The following is a 20,447-nucleotide window of genomic DNA, read 5'->3' as shown; positions in this document are numbered from 1 at the left end:
TGAACTTCAGCGCTCAAAAGCATTTCTATTAACCCTGCTGATGGTGCATTGAATACTCAATTTGTTTTTCATCCACAACAAGGACATTTTGAGATTTTTTTTAACCGTTATATTAAAATAAGAATATGGTTTTTATTTCATGAAGAAAACATAAGTGGTGATTACTCTGGTAGGATGTTGTGAGTGGCTTCCAGGATGTTGCCATGTGTTTTTTTAATAATGGTTTTTAGTGACTTCTTACCAACCCAAGTACTTGATATTATGGTATTTTGATATGGTTTGGACCCTTCTTTTATCACCTGCCGGGTATGAAATTTTAAATAATTTAGAAAAATTATTTAAGGTCATAATGGATAGGTTATATGCCAAAGTTTAATATTTAGGCTTGTGGGTTTGTACAGAATAGAAAATAAAAATGTAACTACTTTTCAGTTTATCTTACAGTATTTAAATAACCAGCACTAAAAATGAAATAAAAAATGAATTATTACTAACTATATTGACATATTAAAAAAAAAAAAAAAAAAAAAAAAAAAATATATATATATATATATATATATATATATATATATATTTATATATTTATTTATTTATTTATTTATTTTTTACTGAAAAAATAAAAACTAATTCAAAATATGAATATAAACTATTTATTTATAAAATAATTATTTCTTTTTTTATTTCCTTTGTATACTCAAAGTGTAATTATGAAATAATTTGATGGCCTTGGTTTATTTCTTTTAAATATACTATAAACACAAATATTATGAAAAAATAAACTTTTTATATGCATACAGTGTTGCTTATTTTATTTTTTATGTATTTATTCATATATTTGTAGTTTTAATTTATTATCATTTTGAATATACTGTAAATCTAATAAATTATTATTTTATTAACTTCAAATTCAGTAATAATTTATTATGAAATATTTGATTACTATTTATTTATTTATTTATTTATTTAAATTGATACTTTTAAATATACTCTAATTATATAATTTCTTTTTTTTCTTTTTTTTCTTTTTATGGATACATATAGTGTAATTTATGTGATTCTTTATTAAATATTAACATGCATACAGTGTTGTTTATTATATTTTTACATTTATTTATTTATATGTTTATACTCTTATAATTTTAAATATACTATAAATCTAATTAATTATTTTTATGTACGTTTTAATGCATGGATTCAGTAATAATTTATTATGAAATAATTTGCTTACTATTTATTTATATTTAAATAGATATTTTTTTAAATACACTGTAATTATATAATTCCTTTATTTTATTTTGATTTACTTTATATGCATATATAAAATGTTATTTTGTGAATAAAAAAAAAAAAAAAAAAAAAAAAATATATATATATATATATATATATATATATATATATATATATATATATATATATATACTTTTAATCAAATTAACTATTATTTTATTTACTTTTTTAATGCATGGATTCAATAATATTTATTTATTGTGTACTGTTAATTAATTTATTTAAATAGATACTTCTTTTAAATATAATATATTATATAATATCTTAGCTTCATTTTTATTGACTTTTTATGCATTTATAAAAAAAATTGTGAATTATAATATTTTGTAATTATTTTGTTAATAATTTGATTACTTTTTTTTTTCTTTTTATGCATAAATACAGGGTGGTTTAAAAGACCAAACCACACAATTTCATAAACAAATTTACACCTGGAAATGTTTTAGGAGATGTTTAAAACCCCATTTTAAATTATTAACATTAACATTTTTAACTAATGTTAACGAGCACAACTTGTGATTTTAATAATGCATTATATAGTAAATGCTGAAATTAACATTAACTAAGATTAATAAATGCTGTAGAAGTACTGTTCATTCTTAGTTGATGTTAACTAATGTACTTAACTAATGTTAACTAATGAATCCTATTATAAAGAATTCATATTTCTTACAAGTAATGTTTAAGAGATTTTTATTTAGGTTTTGGTTATTGTTTTTTTATTTAAAACCATAATCAGAACCAAATCCCTGAAAGATAGTTATTATTACAAAGTTAGGATAATTACAAATAATATTTAATAACTTAACACATTGTGACTATTAGCACCACAGGTCATGCAAGAAGATAGAGTTTTAACATAAAGCATTAAAGTTGATTAATGCTGTCTATTAAAAAATGGCATTAGTATTCATTGGCCTGCAGACATCTCTGTGCTGTGTGTGTGTTGCTTGGCGAGTACAGTAATGTTTGTATATCTTCTCTCTCGCTCTCTTCAGTGCTTTAAGAGAACAAGCAGTGTGGGGGTTGCTGAGCCAACACATGGCACACCTCCAGCTTCCTTCTCTTACTCAGACAGTTTCAGGCAATGTACACACACACACACACACACATACACAGCCTTTCCCAGGAACATTCAAAGCTGTATGCTGCTTTCTTACTAAAGGAATGGAAATGTGCAGCTCTGAAATATTCAGATTAAATTCTGTTTTACATTTTTAAACTCAATTAATACATGAATTGATGCATGTCAAAATACACTAGGGCATTCTGGGATGGAGTTATTTAGCAGTCTGGTCCTCTCAGGAGGGCAGGAAGCTCTATTATGTGTCACATGTAATGGATTTTGATTTATCCTGCTTTGTCTTCATGTCTTAACACAACCTTCCATGTGTCAGAGCTATACTTGATCAATGCCAGGCTCCAAGGTGAATAAGGGGACATGATGCTAGACTATAAACCACCTGATTTGTTTGCATTAAATATGCTGTTTAAACTCCATAACCAACAGATGTTAAATAATGAGGATAGGGCTGTTGCTAATGTGCTCAAAGTTATTTGAGCACCGTGATTATAATTATTTAATTTATTGGTTTACTTTATGCACTACATTATACAAATATTTTTCTGACTATTTATTTATTTATTTATTTACTATAAAATATTTTTTTCCCCCTTTATACTTAGTGTAATGAAATAATTTAATTTCTTTATTTCTTTACTATTATTTTACTTTTATTTTAAACATACTATAAAAATACTTTATTTACATGTGTGCAGTAGTATATTGTTTCATGTATTTATATTTATACTCTTAAGTTATTATAATTTTAAATATGTTAAACTGTAATTTTAAAGTTTATTCTTATTTAATTTAATTTTATAATGTTAAACTAAATATAATTATTGAAAAAAATACTTTTTATATGCATACAGTGTTTAGTATATTTTTATGTAGTTATATTTATACTCTTGATTTATTATATTTTTAAATATACTATACATCTATTTTTTAATGCATGGATTCAGTAATAATTTATTTAGAAACAATTAGCTTACTATTTATTCATGCATTCATTTATTTATTCATTTTAAATAGATAATCCTTTTAAATATATTATACTTATATTTTTATTTATCTATTTATTTATATATTTATACTCTTAATTTATTATAATATTAATTACACTAAGTCAAATTAATTATTTTTATTTAATTCTTAATGCATGGATTTAGTAATAATTTATTATGAAATAATTATCTTACTATTTATTCATTCATTCATTCATTCATTCATTCATTTAAATAGATACTTGTTTTTTATTTCTATATTTATACTTTTAATTCATTATAATTTTAAGTATACTGTATATATCTAATTAATTATTTTTATTTACTTATTAATGCATGGATTCAGTAATAATTTAATATAAAATAATTACCATATATATATATATATATATATATATATATATATATATATATATATATATATATATATATATATATATATTATAATAAATTATATATATTATATATATTTATATATATTATAAATAAATATATATATACTGTATATATACTGTATGTATGTATATATATATATATATATATATATATACTGTGTGTACACACACACATACACCTGGAGATGTTTAAGGATTTCCAAAATTGCTATTAAGAAAAATTATGACATAACAGGACTAAGAAATTCCAGATTATTAACTGTATCCAGTTAAATCCAGTTATTAATTGTAAAGCTTTTATTTCCAAGGTTATTCAAACAGTGAATAAATTGGGAAAAAATGCAAATAGATGCGTTTTTCCTAGTTATTTTTGATATTTGGACCCTTCTATGGCATGTTCTGTCCTGAATGATTAATTTAGGTGACTGGGCACCCCATAGTTACTTACTCATGCTTACTAATATGTTGATTGTGACAGACAGTGGTGCTCCAGGGGGGAACAGCTTTTACTTTAATGCAGCACTGTAAGCCATTGTGACTTTGCCTTGCAAAATGGGGGTCAACATGTAATTCTAATGTCGAGATGTAAAGTGCGGCTTGGCTTTCCAAGGAACTGTTTGCAGCAAGGATCTGTAAAGATTGGATTCTAGGGCTAGTTAGTCATCATCGTCACTACATGCTGGGAGAAATGTAAGTTTCTTTCTCAGCCCCTCCGAGGCAAAGCTGAAGAGAATGAAGCTATTTTCGAGGCAAAGAGGAACGTTCACGCATAGCAAAAAGACGGATTATCCATACAGACAAATATAGAGATGTATCAGGTGGATTAACGACCGTGATTATGCTGAAAATGCCCTGCCAAGCACGCTGATTTGGTGAAACACGTTTTTCAATCACTGCGCTTTCTGTTTAACAAGCAGCTCTCTTTTAGTCTTTTGAATCTTCTGTATTTTCAGACTCTTTGTTTACTTGATGGATTTGGTCCTTGGAGTGGTTACAAAAATGAGAAGAATGAAGCTCATGAAAAGTACATTTGTACTGGAATCAACCATTAATTTTTTTTTCTGCATTGTGATGTGATTTGATTTGTATTATAATTAAGCATTAAATAGATACTGTTTTGATAGTTTTGAAGTTTCCAGTATTTGAGAAAAGTAACATTTTTATTACACTGAAACTTTTATATGCAGTCAAGCCCTGAATTATTCATACCCCTGGCAAAATCTAACTTAAAGTTACTTTTATTCAACCAGCAAGTTTTTTTGTTAATAAAAAAAAAACACAGGCTTCTCCCAAAAGATAATAAGACGATGTACAAGAGGCATCATTGTGGAAAAAAAAATATTTCTCAGCTTTTATTTACATTTGAATAAAAAGTGGCATGTTCAAAATTATTCATACCCTTTGCAAACTGTCAAAGTCTATGGGAAAATCCAAAGTTCTATACCATTCCAAATAGTCCAAGCTGTTCTAAAGCATCCTAATTACCCTGATTCATTGGGAACAGCTGTTTTAATCAACTTAACAGTTGAAGAACAGAAGCTCTCTGCTGTTGGTTTGTGGACAGTCATGGCTAAGACAAAGGAGCTCACTGAGGACCTGTGGCTGCGCATTGTGGCTTCTCACAAGTCAGGAAAGGGCTATAAGACCATATCTAAATGTTTTGAAGTTCCAGTGGCTACAGAGAAAAGAATTATTAAAAAATACAAGACATTCCGCACTGTGAAAAATCTCAAGAGGACGTGGTCGGAAGCCAAAAGTGACACCTGTGCTGGCCAGAGGTAAATTTCAGATTTGCCAATTTATATCTCACAATTCTGAGAAAAAAGCTAGATTTGCAAGTTTACATTTTACAATTCTATGCAAACTTATATCACAATTCTGATGGACAAAAAGGCAGAATTGTGAGACGTAAACTCGCAATTGCGAGAAAAAATGTCATAATTGTGAGATAAAAAGTCTCAATTACCTTTTTTTGTTTTATTTGCAGAAATTGGCTTACATAGAAATATGACCTGGACATCAATAATTTGATGACAATTTAAAAAAAAATTGTATCATAAATTTATAACAATATTATATAATTCAATTTACTATAAAATGTGGAGTGTATATTTATATATTTATATATATATTTTAAATATACTATAAATATTTACATATATTTTTTAAAAATATACTACACATTTTTTACTCAAATCTGTGATTCAATAATATAAACCTGAAGATGTTTTAGGATCTCCAAAATTTCAAAGACAAAAATTCATTTTAAATGTGGTTGTCATTAAAGCAAAAGTTGGACTTTAGTCCAAATATTAAGAAATTACATTTAAATATCTGTTTTCTTAATCCATCTTTTCACATAATATGTTTTTCACAAGATTCACTTAGAAATAAAACTCTCAACTAATTTTAGCAAAATGCAATGTGCTCAAATTCAACAACCCTACATGACAAAAAAACGTACCTGTGAGAACTTTTTTCGCAAGATGCAAAATATGTACCAATAAGTGCATATGACTGCAGTTTTTTAACAAAAATGAACACTAGAGGCAGTAAAACAGTGAGCACTTATAATCATTTTCTTCCACAGTTACGATTACAGTTTCATGTGTTTTGCTTTCCAGACATAACAAGCTTGCTTGGTAGCTAAGGCGGCATTGATTTGGACTTCCGATGCGGTATCCTTGGGTACGAATCCTGTGAAAAACATGAATCACGCTAAAAGATTAGAGATTGAAAAACAAACTAAAATGGCATGCTTACGATTATGTTTTTACATCACATTCGCTTTAGTTCATATTATCGGGTAGGTTCAGGTGTACGCAGATGGTACGTTATTTTAAAACATCACAGATCATTAGAGTTATCGTGCCACTCAATTCACATTTTTAAGTCAGAACCGCTGTGACACATACAAAACCAAAGTCACATAAAACGTACATTTTTGGTGGCGGTACGTATTTTGCATCTTGCGAAAAAGGCCCAACTGGTACATTTTCGTCATTAGATCAGGTTGCTACAACCACATGTTAAGAATACGGGATAACAATGCTGAAATGCACTGAATGATGTGAACGGGTTTTAATCGAGCCGTTAATGCTGTGTACGTGCGCACCTATTTTTAGGTCAGACTTCAAGCGAGAAAATATTCTCTTAGGCCTCTGAAGTGCTCGATACATCCCTCGCTTTCCACTGCGTCAGTTATGGAAGGACCATTAGAGCGTTTGTCATTAAACTTCTCCCAGTGAAGCGCTTAATGAACTCAGAGCCGCAGCTCCAGTCCAGCAGTTCAACTAATCCAGGAAAGTCTCTATGGATGCCATCACCTACAGCAACAAAGCCAGAAGCTGTTCTCTTGTGGGACAGAGCAGGCATATTCATGCTCGGTTATAATGTCCTCACCCATCCCTCCCCCTTTTTTAATTGGCTACGCTTCTCTGTTCTCCTGTACGTGCTAATCTAGAGGACGGCAGGTTCTCCCTATAGAACTAGAGGGATTCAGAAACAGTTCCTGGATCAGTTAAGCAGATGTAGAGCCAGTAGAGTTTAACAGTTACCACCCAATTTACAGTGGTATTTTTTCCGGATGTATTCATTTTTTCATTCCACTAGGATTTAATATAAAAATCAAAAGAGTGCCATAACTAAACCAACTAGCTGTGAGATGAATCTCAATGTTACAGCACTTAATTTAAAGCAAAAAAGTATTTCCAAATCTGAGGAGGAAAAAAAAACGTTTATAAGCTAATGAATTATAATTGAAAATCAAATTAATTTTTTTTAGCCTTATATATATATATATATAATAAAATCAAATATATACCATATAATGCAATACATTTAATGAAGTTAATTTCAAAGGATATGAATATGCAAGATTTTTAAGAGTGTAGTCAACATATTCAACTACATTACTCAATGCTGTGACTTTTCAAATTGGTTGATCATTGGTTGATTCATTTATCCCATAGGGATTTAAAAAAGTCTTTGTTATAGTGTTATACAGTCATGGCCAAAAGTTTTGAGAATTACATAAATATTGGAAATTGGAAAAGTTGCTGCTTAAGTTTTTATAATAGCAATTTTCATATACTCCAGAATGTTATGAAGAGTGATCAGATGAATTGCATAGCCCTTCTTTGCCATGAAAATTATCTTAATCCCAAAAAAAACTTTCCACTGCATTTCATTGCTGTCATTAAAGGACCTGCTGAGATCATTTCAGTAATCGTGTTGTTAACTCAGGTGAGAATGTTGACGAGCACAAGGCTGGAGATCATTATGTCAGGCTGATTGGGTTAGAATGGCAGACTTGACATGTTAAAAGGAGGGTGATGCTTGAAATCATTGTTCTTCCATTGTTAATCATGGTGACCTGCAAAGAAACGCGTGCAGCCATCATTGCGTTGCATAAAAATGGCTTCACAGGCAAGGATATTGTGGCTACTAAGATTGCACCTAAATCAACAATTTATAGGATCATCAAGAACTTCAAGGAAAGTTAAATTCTTGTTAAGAAGGCTTCAGGGCGTCCAAGAAAGTCCAGCAAGCGCCAGGATCGTCTCCTAAAGAGGATTCAGCTGCGGGATCGGAGTGCCACCAGTGCAGAGCTTGCTCAGGAATGGCAGCAGGCAGGTGTGAGCGCATCTGGACACACAGTGAGGCCAAGACTTTTGGAAGATGGCCTGGTGTCAAGAAGGGCAGCAAAAAAGCTACTTCTCTCCAAAAAAACCCATCAGGGTCAGATTGATCTTCTGCAAATAGTATGGCGAATGGACTGCTGAGGACTGGGGCAAAGTCATATTCTCCGATGAAGCCTCTTTCCAATTGTTTGGGGCGTCTGGAAAAAGGCTTGTCCGGAGAAGAAAAGGTGAGCGCTACCATCAGTCCTGTGTCATGCCAACAGTAAAGCATCCTGAGACCATTCATGTGTGGGGTTGCTTCTCATCCAAGGGAGTGGGCTCACTCACAATTTCGCCCAAAAACACAGCCATGAATAAAGAATGGGACCAAAACACCCTCCAACAGCAACTTCTTCCAACAATCCAACAACAGTTTGGTGAAGACCAATGCATTTTCCAGCACGATGGAGCACCGTGCCATAAGGCAAAAGTGACAACTAAGTGGCTCGGGGAACAAAACGTCGAAATTTTGGGTCCATAGCCTGGAAACTCCCCAGATCTTAATCCCATTAGAACTTGTGGTCAATCCTCAAGAGGTGGGTGGACAAACAAAAACCCACTAATTCTGACAAACTCCAAGAAGTGATTATGAAAGAATGGGTTGCTATCAGTCAGGATTTGGCCCAGAAGTTGATTGAGAGCATGCCCAGTCGAATTGCAGAGGTCCTGAAAAAGAAGGGCCAACACTGCAAATACTGACTCTTTGCATAAATGTCATGTAATTGTCGATAAAAGCCTTTGAAACGTATGAAGTGCTTGTAATTATATTTCAGTACATCACAGAAACAACTGAAACAAAGATCTAAAAGCAGTTTAGCAGCAAACTTTGTGAAAACTAATATTTGTGTCATTCTCAAAACTTTTGGCCACGACTGTAAGCCATGAACCAAGCCAATCAACCTATAGAGAAAAAAAAAGAATTTTGATTTTATTGTAAAATATGAAATATTAAAGTATTTTAAGTGCGTCAGTACTTCAAAGATCTAAACATCTCCTTGCACAGTTTGCTTGCTGCAACTCTGATTGGTGGAATTTTCTGTACAGCATCATTGGTAATATAGTTTTCACAAACAAATTCCACTATTAAACATGATTATTTTAAAAGTATGAACAGATATGAACAGATGGGTGCAACAAAAGCATATACGATCAGTTAATAATATTGGAGTGTAATCCAAAACATACTTTTAGCAAATACTGTATACACTTAAAATTTATATTTGTGATGTTTTTTTTTTTCAGTAGCACAGGTATTTTTGTAGTAATAGCCAAATATACAATTATAGATTTTTCTTCTATGCCAAAAGGTGATTTTCTCATTATTTAGATTTTTTTGCACCATCAGATTCCAGATTTTGAAACACTAACGTATGACTTATACAGAAACATCCTAAATCTCATGCTTGGTCCATCAAGAATTAAAAATCATCATCTAAATCATTTTCACTATCTAGACCACTTTTGTAAGCCCGCCATGGCTATCTATTGTTGCAGGAATGAGAATCTCAAGGATATCTTTTTTGTTCGCATTCGAGTTGAAAAGCATGATGTTACGAGCAAAAGAAACACATGGCCACCAAGACACCGTGGGTTCAAATTCTTGACCTTGACAGCCTACTCCTACTCAGCAGAAGAAAAACAGACGCGGCTTACAGGGTGACTATGTTTTTATCTCGTCATGTTTTTTGTGCCAATGGCCTTCGTGATGAATTCATGGCCTAATTTAATCTGCAAGTACTAAACACTAGAGCTTAGAGCAGCCAGAAAGTGATTCAGCGGCCTCTGTATGACCGAAGGTGGGGGGAAAGAGCTCAATTTATTTGAAAACACTGTAATCTGGCCAACATTTTTCACTGGAATAGACTGTAGCTGTGTGCGTCTGGAACATTCAACCTTTGTAGATGTCATGCAAGCTTACTGCATATAATTGCGCCATTTTCCAATGCTAATATTTATTTACTAGTGTTAGAAATTCTGAATTTTTAGGCATTACAAGCCGATGCTTCAGTATGGAGATTATTCTTTGTTTATAAACCGTGTTATTGATCTGATTCAGCTCCATATTTTGGTTTTGCATGTGTGAACAGCACTTGCAATAGTATGGCAGTTTTCTCTCCATCCGAGCTCAGAGATCAAAGTAAGCCGCTGATTCGTGGCCACTGGGCAACTTCCACTCGGCCATCCGCAGACTAATCACTAGGCGACCGTCTGACAGATTACAGCCCTTCTGGACGTGGCGGTCACAGCCAAACCCACAGGGAACACTGGCTAATCTGAAATGCCCCGTGAGCATATGTGTAAAGTCCATCGATCTAGAGCTCTAAGCTTTGCTCTTATATCATTCTATCTTTCCTTGTTCATTTATAGTCTGTTCATTGTATTACCCATCAATCATCTAAAAATGGGAGGTGTCGATGCGGTACATTCTGCCGTTCAGTTGTCTGTTGAGGATGTGGTGCATGAGTGTGGATAATTGAGAGTCAAAATTGTGCAATCGCTAAAACTGGCAGGACAAAGAACTCGCAGTTTGTAATTAATAGCAAAGGGATTAGCAAACTCGTGCTATGTAAATGCGCTTGTGGATTTCTCAGCTGAAATGTTAATTTTTAGGAGACAGTTTTGTCTTGTTTGTGATAAAAAAAAATAAACTGCATTGTGACGGTTTCTATAAATGACTCTAAAATGACCAAGGTCTTTATACATGTTTTATGCAGACAAGGTTATCTGGTACAGAGAGGATTATGTTTGTAAATAAGGATTTGAATAATGTGAATAGTATGACAGGATGTTTGGTGCCTGATAATGGCACATTTATTCACCGCTTTCTCACGTTGTGTCAGTTTTCATCCGTACAACAAGTTTGCAAGGTCACATTTGTAATATTAATCAACTTATTAAGAAATTATTTAGTTTCAGGTGGAATTAGTGTTTCCAAAAACTGGTAGCTCATTCTATAACCATTACAATTTTGTTTCATGTACGAAAATAAAATAATCTCATACTGAAGTATACATATTGCAATGCAGTTCCAGATCAAATTAACACTAGAGGCTGTAAAACGGCTGCATTTTTTATTCCTTTCACACAAATTGTGAGTACAGGGCAGTTTATCAATTAAGAAAGGCTTTTTTCACATGATTCCTTGAACAATGGCATGCCCTGACCTTTATATGCTTTTACTATAAAGCATGATCTTTAAACTAATGCATTTCGTTGTTTGCATCACATAAATAGTACATAGTAAACTTGCTCAGTAGCACACCTGGTACAACATTGCAATTGTGATGCAAAGGGATAAAAAGACCTCAAACACTTGCATTAGCAAGCTAAAAAAAATTCCTTAGAAAAAAACATGTCCTGACCTCAATATGTTTTTACTTTTGTGCGTGATTTGTAAACAAATGCATTTGAAGTGTGCATCATATAACCAGTTCCATATGTATGGTTTTTCTAACATAATAAACTTGCTCAGAAGCTCACCCGGTACAGTATTGCAATTGCGATGCAAAGTAATAAAAGAGTTCAAAGACTTGTACAAGCAAGCTAAAATGGCATGGTTGCTTTAGCAAAAGCATTTTTATCTTAAGTGTGTATTTGTTAACAGTATTTTTAGGATTACGGTAAGGTTTACAACCCAGATGCACTGGAAATACGTGCCTCTACCTACAACTCCAGAGACATACCTACAATATAAAACCCCTGGCAAAAAGTATGGAATCACCACACTTAGATGTTGTTCACTCATTTTGTTTACTTCATTGCAAATAAACAAATCACAGATACGACACAAAATAATTTTTGTTTATTAATTCAACATTGTGTATATGTGAAACATACCTCAAACTAATGAGATTAAGCTCTTTTAATTAATGGAAAATTATTTTCCATATCAAGTAGGGCGAAAATTATGGAATCATTCAATGTTGAGGAAAAAAATATGGAATCATCTTGTATTTTGTATTTCTGAAATAAATATCTAAACATATCTAAAATGCTAATTAGCCAGCAGTTAAAAGAGAGTGCTCACAGACGTTAACAAGCTGTTGAACTTGGCTAATTGTAAGGAAACATGTCCCCAACAAGAAAGCTGTCAGTTGAAATGATGGAAAGGATTATAAAACTCCTTCAAGATGGAAATCCATCATAGATTGTGGCAAAAGAAGTTGGGTCTAAGTTGGAAATTGTTTCTAAAATTTGGTGTATAAAGTATAAACAAAATGGAGATCAGATCAAGGAAGACATCAAAGCGTCAAGATAGAAAACTCAAAGCAAATTGCCTTAAAAATAGAAAATGCACAACGAAACAAATGAACAAATCGGCAGAAACAGGAGTCGATATGTGTGACATAACTGTAAGAAACTGGCTGAATGAAATGAGATTTACATATAGAAAGGGCAAATGAAAACCAGCATTAACACATAAACAGAAGAAAACAAGATTAGAGTGGGCTAAAGAGAAGAAGTCATGTGTGGATGATTGGATGAAAGTGATATACAGTGATGAATCACAAATCTGCAATGGACAAGAAGATGATGCTGGATCTTTTGTCTTGTGCCATTCTAATGAAATATATAAAGATGACTGCCTGAAGAAAACAATCAAATTATCCAACTCATTTATAATATGGGGTTGCATGTCAGGTAAAAGATCAGGGGAAATGGCAATCTTTACCTCAACAGCCAATTCACAGGTTTACATTGAAACTTTGGACACTTTTCTCATTCCATCAATAGAAAAGAAGTTTGGTGATGATTTTAGTATGATAATGGACCTTGCCACAGAGCAAAGAGTGTTAATGCTTTTCTTCAGGAAAGGCACATCAACTCAATGACGAGGCCAACAAACAGTCTGGATCTCAATCCGATTGAAAATGTATGGTGGAAATTGAAAAACTGGTCCATGACAAGGTTCAGTCTTGCAAAGCTGATCTGTCAACCGCTATTCAAGAATGTTGAAGCCAGCTTTATCAAGAATATTGTTTTTCATTAGTGAAGTCCATGCCCTAAAGAATTCAGGCCATCATAAATGCCAGAGGAGGAGCAACAAAGTACTAATTGTGTTTTTTGGTTGATGATTCCATATTTTTTTCCTCAACACTGAATGATTCCATACTTTTTTCCTGTAGTTGATATGGAAAATAATTTTCCATTAATTAAAAGAGCTTAATCTAATTTGTTTGAGGTGTGTTTCACATAACCAGAATGTTAAATTAATAAACAAAAATAGTTTTGTTTCATTTCTGTGATTTGTTTATTTGTTACGAAGTAAAAAAAAATGGATGAACAATGTCTAAGTGTGGCAATTCTTTTGCCAGGGGTTGTACATACAATTCACTGCAGTTTCCAGCTCAAATAAACACTAGAGGCAGTAAAACTAATACAAACTTGTAAACTAATACATATGCATGACATTTCTAACATAGTAAACTCGCTCAGTACAGCATTGCAACTGCGATGCGTAGCGCAAAGTCACATTGAAAGAGGTAAAAGACTTGCAAGCAAGCTAAAATGGCATGACTACCAAATGAATTTGAACTCAAGTTCACTATTTTGAACACTACAGGTTAGGATTAAGGTAGCGTTTGGTGTGGGTAGTACATTATTTTTAAACTCTCATGTTGTTCCGAACCTTTTAGACCTTTGTTCATCTTGAAAACACAATTATTTTTGATTAAATCTGAGAGTTTTCTGAGCTTGCTTAGACAGCAATGCAACTGACATATTCAAGGCCCAGAAAGGTAGTAAGAACATTGTTAAAACAGTCCATGTGACATCAGTGGTTCAACCGTAATTTTATGAAGCTATGAGAAACAAAAGAAAACAAAAAAAAAAAAAAGATTTTATTCAACATTTCCTTCTCTTCCGTGTCAGTCATCGAAAATCTTGCAAAAAACTGCTCATTTCCATTCACTGAACATTTCACTTTGTCGCAAAATTCGCAAAAAGCAATGTAAAGTCACTTTGCAGAAATGTAAAAAAAAATCCATCTGAAACCCTTTTGCATTTCAAGCCCTCTTGTCATATTGAGACCACTCTTCACAATCCAATTAATGGACAAAAAGTCCTGCCCCACATTTTTCCCCCCACTAAATATCTTGTTTACAACACATTACAGCCATGAAATATGTCACATTTCTGTTTCATGTTGACTTCACCCTTTGCTCTGTCAACATGCAATTACATATACTGTTATTTGGTGTATCTCAGCTTCTTGACTGCTGAATGAAAGAGGTCAACAAAAGATCAGAGTCTCTAACTGTCAAAATAGCTATTGATGGTTCACCTAGCACAGAGGAAAAGGTCTCTCAGCTTTGTGAAAGAAAATATAATGATCATGGATGTCAAAATGCCAAATGGCTGTTGAGAGATTTCTCAACTGCTCCCTCCGCTCCTCTGGTGTGCGCTGTAATGGCGTCCTTGTTCATGTCAGGCCCAGATGGTTTGCATGATGACACCATTTCAAATTTCCATTTATCATTGCCTAGACACATGGAAATGTCTTGTCTTGAAGAGAATACATCAGTAGTGTGCAGAGAAGTGAATGCTGTATTGTGGTCACATTCAAAGTACAATAAATACAATGAAGGTTAACGCTCAATCAGTTTAAATGTAAGTACAGAGATGGTGCTCCATCCCACCTTAATAGTGTCTGATTACAGCAGTGACAGTTAATTACTCTTAACAATTCATTTCCTCTGCGTATCCCACTCTGGGGTAAAGACTAAATTACCACTTAGGATGTTAGTATGTCATTACAGGTCCTGTTTTTAGCAAGGTCCCAAGACAACAATCATCAAGCTATCAAACGAACGTTTTGCATAAGAAGCAGCTTCACTTAAGTATGTAGCTTTAAAGGAATAGTTCACCCAAAAAAAAAAATTCTGTGCCTTGTTTGTCCTGAACAGTTAAACTGCCCGCTGTTCTTTAGAAAAGTCCTTCAGGTCCCACAAATTTGTTGGTTTTTCAGCATTTTTGTGTATTTCAACCATTTCCAACTATTGCCGTATGATTTTGAGATCCATCTATTCACACTGAGGACAACTGAGGGACTCATATGCAACTATTACAGAACGTTTGAATGCTCACTGATGCCCCAGAAGGAAAAAAAAAAACATGCATATTGAATTTAAAGATCAGGGTAAATTGAACTTATTTTGTCTTTTGGGAAACATGTATCTTCTGTAGCTTCTGAAGGGCAGTGCTAAATTAAAAAAAAAATGATATTTAGGCAAAATAAGAAAAATGTACACATTTCCATTCTGTTCAAAAGTTTTCACCCCACAGCTCTTAATGATGCTTTTTCCTTCTGGAGCATCAATGGGTGTTTGATCCTTCTGTAATAGTTGCATATGAGTCCCTCAGTTGGCCTCAGTAGGCAAAGATGGATCTCAGAATCATACAGTCATTGTTGAAAAGGGTTCAAATACACAAAAATGCTGGAAAACCAAATAATTTATGGGACCTGAAGGAGTTTTCTGAAGAACAGCAGGCAGTTTAACTATTCAGGACAAACAAGGGACTTATGAACAACTATCACTGAACAAAAAGCACAGTATTAAGAATCAAGGGAATGTAAACTTTTGAACAGGGTCATTTTTATAAATTCAACTAATATTTTCTCTTGTGGACTACATGTAAACATCATTTGTGACCCTGGACCACAAAACCAGTCATAAGGTTAAATTTTACAAAACTGAGATGTATACATCATATGAAAGCTCAATAAATAAGCTTTCTATTGATATATGGTTTGTTAGGATAGGACAATATTTGGCCGAGATACATCTATTTGAAAATCTGGAATCTGAGGGTGCAAAAAATCTAAATACTGAGAAAATCACCTTTAAAGTTCTCCAAATTCAGTTCTTAACAATGCATATTAATAATCAAAAATTATTTTTTGATATATTTATAGTAGGAATTTTACAAAAAAATCTTAATGGAACACGATCTTTACTTAATTTCCTAATGATTTTTGGCATAAAAGAAAAATCAATAATTTTGACCCATACAATGTATTTTTGGCTATTGCTACAAATATACCCCAGCGACTTAAGACTGGTTTTGTGGTCCAGGGTCACATTTATGTAAACATAATATCTTATTCAGGTCAGTACTAAATAAACAATAACATGCATTTTGTATGATCCCTCTTATTTTGGTAAAATTATTAACATTTTGCAGATTCTGAAAGGGGGGTATAAACTTTTGACCTCAACTGTGATTAATTGCAATTAATTTGATTCAGTAATGTGATTAATTGGATTACGCAAGTACATTTTTAATTGATTGGCCCTAATAATAATAGAAGACTGACTTTTTAAAATCCTTTTGATTTCTTTTTTTTCCTTTTCCTTCTTCTTCTTCTTTCCACTTTCTTTTTAAATCCAATGCTTGACTCTCTTTGGTCTCTGAAGCACTAAGCAGTTTCTGAGTTGAGTGCACCGAGATCTGGAGGATTTGGGAAAGCGAGATCATAATTCGCCTCTTTGGGCACCTTTACGCATCACGGCAGATTATTTCCTGTCATGTTCATTGACAGCTTCCTGCTGCTCATTTTTGGTGCTTCCTTTTGATCTTACAAAATCCCTAAGCTGCTGAAGTTACTGAACCAGGCCGTCTTCATCTGAAGCCGAAACGCCAAAAGCATTCGGAGTTTTGAGCTGAATATGCCGTCCGTCGCTATAAAACAAGTGATTTTGGCTTCTGTGGAGTCTCATCTTTTGCTTTCAAATCGCATATAATAGCAGTCGTGTCGTCTTTTGTGACTTTTCTTGCTGGTATAGTCGGTTTCCTGGTGTGTTGACTGACAAGTACAAATGAGTGCTGTGTATATCCCACAGCCTTCTGAAGTTTTGCTGATGTCACTCGCCAGCAGATAAGCATTATGAGAGCGCAGGAAATGTTCTAACCTCCCTTTGTTCAATTTCACACACTTTATGAAATGTCAGGTCTCGGTTCTCATCCGAGCGAGACACAAGCAAAAACAACACAAGCTGCCGTGACGCTTGAGCGTTACCTGTTCTGTTGATTCTAGACATCAAAACACAAGCTTTGATCTCACACTCTCACCAGCGGCCGCTTGAGAATCTAGGGACTCTTTTGGGGAAGGCTCAGACACATTTCCCAGACAGTACTAGAGTAATTTACTCCTCAATGTCCACTAATGGAGACTTCTTGATCTCTTGACCTCTCTTGGCATCCCTAAAATCAATATGGCGCTCAATGGAGTCAAAGCCTTAAAGGCCATGTCTTCTGTTAATTCTTTTTTTTACATTTAAGGATCTCTCACCACAGGAAAGGGTTTCATCAGACTGTTTGATTTGTTGGAGCAGCTGTATAAGCCGTAATAAGAACATTAAACATCTCAGCCTGACCTTAACCAAGAAATTGACCCTTACACATCTTTCTTTATAGTGTAGGTCAGAACGCTTGGATCAAATGACACACTGGGTGACTCTAAATACCATGTGAACACATTGTAATCTAAGCTCAAGTGTGTATGAGAAGTGTTTTAACTAGAGATGCACAATACATCTGTATCGTATTTTGCTTATCAGCCGATATTAGGTGCCTCTTTACTGGATAGCTAATTGTGCATGCAATTTTTTATTGATTACAGTATTATTAGCATGCATATTACTAGCATATTGGTTATTAATTAAAACAACTACCTTACTGACTATTAATAAGCAGCGAATTAGGAGTTCATTGAGGCAGAAGTCAGTTAATAGTTAGTTAATAGTGAAAATTAGTCCCCAAACTAAAAAGTGTAACTATTATGTGCTATATATATTGGTTATATTATGTAATGTTATGGCTGATAACCAGATTTTAACGTTTAACATGATCTCCAACTCCATCTTTTAAATTTTAAATTAGTCTTGCTGGATCTGGGGTCAGTATTTGATATCAAAAAATACATTTACAGGATTATAGGTTCACACGAACCAGATATCGGGCACAAAATAGAAGCGGTAAGAAATGTTTGGCGCCACTGAAATCTTTCATCTGTTGCACTCGACTGCACTGAGAGCTCCGTCTCTTTCCAGCGGTGTCATTTATGCGTCTCTAGTTTCATAACCCTCCATGTTGGAGATTTTGGAAAAACGAGGAAGAGATAGAGGTGTAGATACTGGTGGGTTTGGGGGTTAAAGGAGAGGCGTCTCTTCAGTCACCTGACAGAGGCTGATCTCCGCAGCGCATTGGAGTGTGACCACATGACAGTTTGAGGGCATGCTGTATTCTGCTCTTTCTTCTATCCGTGATACACAGCAGCTACAAACCACAATCTCATCCCTTAAGAGGGTTTCAAACAAGCCAATACCCTCCAAGGAGAAGGCCTTTTGGGTAGATTTACACACTCCCCTTACTCAGTGTAAATTTTGTAAACTGTAGTGAAAACTAGTGTCACAACTGTGGACGTCAGCCAGAAAGGAGAAGCGCTGTTGTTGTGCGCTTTACACAGAAAAACCATGTTTAGTCAAGCTTGTTGTATTGTATGTTTTCTCAGTCCTGTCTTTAATGAAAATTAGTTCCCCAAGCTAATCTTTCATTTGCTTTTATTCAGCAAGGATGCATTAAATGTATCAATAGTGTCAGTAAAGCATTATAATGTTACAAAATATCAAAATATATTTTAAATACATGTTTTTTCCAGCCCCTTTTTCCAGAATAGGGTTGTGCCTTTACAGCTTGTAACTCAGATACTACTTTGATTATCATGTCTATCAAGGTGAAATCATGTGTTTAAACTTCTGATATACAGTTTGCTGAGCGCACACATCCTAAGCACGCACACAGAAAACGGCTGTCACTCGGCATGTGACTGTTAAACTGAGTCCTCTTTTATGTCTTATTGCGCTTAAACTGTCAAATACACACAAGTTTATGTTAAAAACACAGTCGGTTATGTCTGTGATGGTGAACAGGCGGGAAAGAAATTGCATGGTTATAATAGATCTGAGTGGCAGTAGTGTAATATACAGTAAATAAATCAATAATCTGATCTGATCTGATGCTCTAGTTTTTATGCTTGCAGAAAAAGGCGTACCAAAAAAAAGTTCCTGGGTTGTGCTTTTTTCAAATTTTCTGGGTTGGTAAAATTTTCTGTTAACATTGCTATTGCTATTATTTTATTTTATTTTTACCAGCAAAATGGATTTATAAAAAGTAGATATAGCATATATTTCATAAACAAAATCTCAAGGGGATGCATGTGTAAAAAAGTGTGAAAAATGTGCTTTACAGTTTTGCTAAGCTCTCTGAGGGTCAGGTTGCACACTAATGGTCCATTCTCTGTTTTCTAGAATTTTTTCCCACCACTTCTCTATAATAAGCATCTTCATAATTTCCTTTTTATGTGGGGAAAGTGGGAACTGTGCAAAAGTGGGTCAACAAGGTACATCTGACTTTGAGAGATGTACCCTACTTCCTCCTTCCACAAGCCAACAACAAATCACCTCATCTATATCTTTAGGTCTACCGAGAGCTTGCCTGAAATAAATTAATGAAATTACAACATGTTTCCCCACTACTTCTGTATCTGGCTTTTGACCTTAGCCAAGTTACTTAGCAAGTCTGAGTAAATGAAATCACTAGGTCAGGGATGATTACTGTTTGTACAGTTTTATAAAGTGCTCACCTCAGCACTGAAGGTTAAAATATACACTGATGTGTACGTATGGCAGTTTGAGATATTAATGCTTTTGGAATGTTGAGGTCCCACTTATAATGAATGAATGTTACTCACGCAGAGAATGCCACTCATCCTGACGTATGGTCTTGGTGATGTTGTAAGAGAGATTCTTGGGTATTGTGGCCGAGGAGTAGTGGTACTTGATATAGGAGCATCTTGCAATGGACCCTGCAAGAAGAGAAGGAAAAAAATAGTTGAAGTACATTTAAAATGTTTTTTGTTAATGTATGAACATACAAACCATTGTGTTTATAATCAAATGTTAGAAAAGACCTATTATGACCATTTTTACAATATGTAATATAGTCTTTGGTA

General features: G+C 33.5%; 1 protein-coding gene across 1 annotated transcript in view; it reads right to left on the bottom strand.

Annotated features, from left to right (window-relative positions):
* tmem178bb (transmembrane protein 178Bb) overlaps positions 1-20,447 on the bottom strand; it is a 114,016-nt gene that overhangs the window by 38,014 nt on the left and 55,555 nt on the right. Inside the window, exon 3 of the mRNA XM_073838690.1 lies at positions 20,187-20,300. Coding sequence (XP_073694791.1) covers positions 20,187-20,300 — 114 coding nt within the window. The remainder of the gene's footprint in view (positions 1-20,186; positions 20,301-20,447) is intronic.

Source organism: Garra rufa, chromosome 4 (genome assembly GCF_049309525.1).
Source record: "Garra rufa chromosome 4, GarRuf1.0, whole genome shotgun sequence".
NCBI classification, from domain to species: domain Eukaryota; kingdom Metazoa; phylum Chordata; class Actinopteri; order Cypriniformes; family Cyprinidae; genus Garra; species Garra rufa.
The sequence above is the reverse complement of the archived record's forward strand: the minus strand, read 5'-3'. Positions and strand labels throughout refer to the sequence as shown.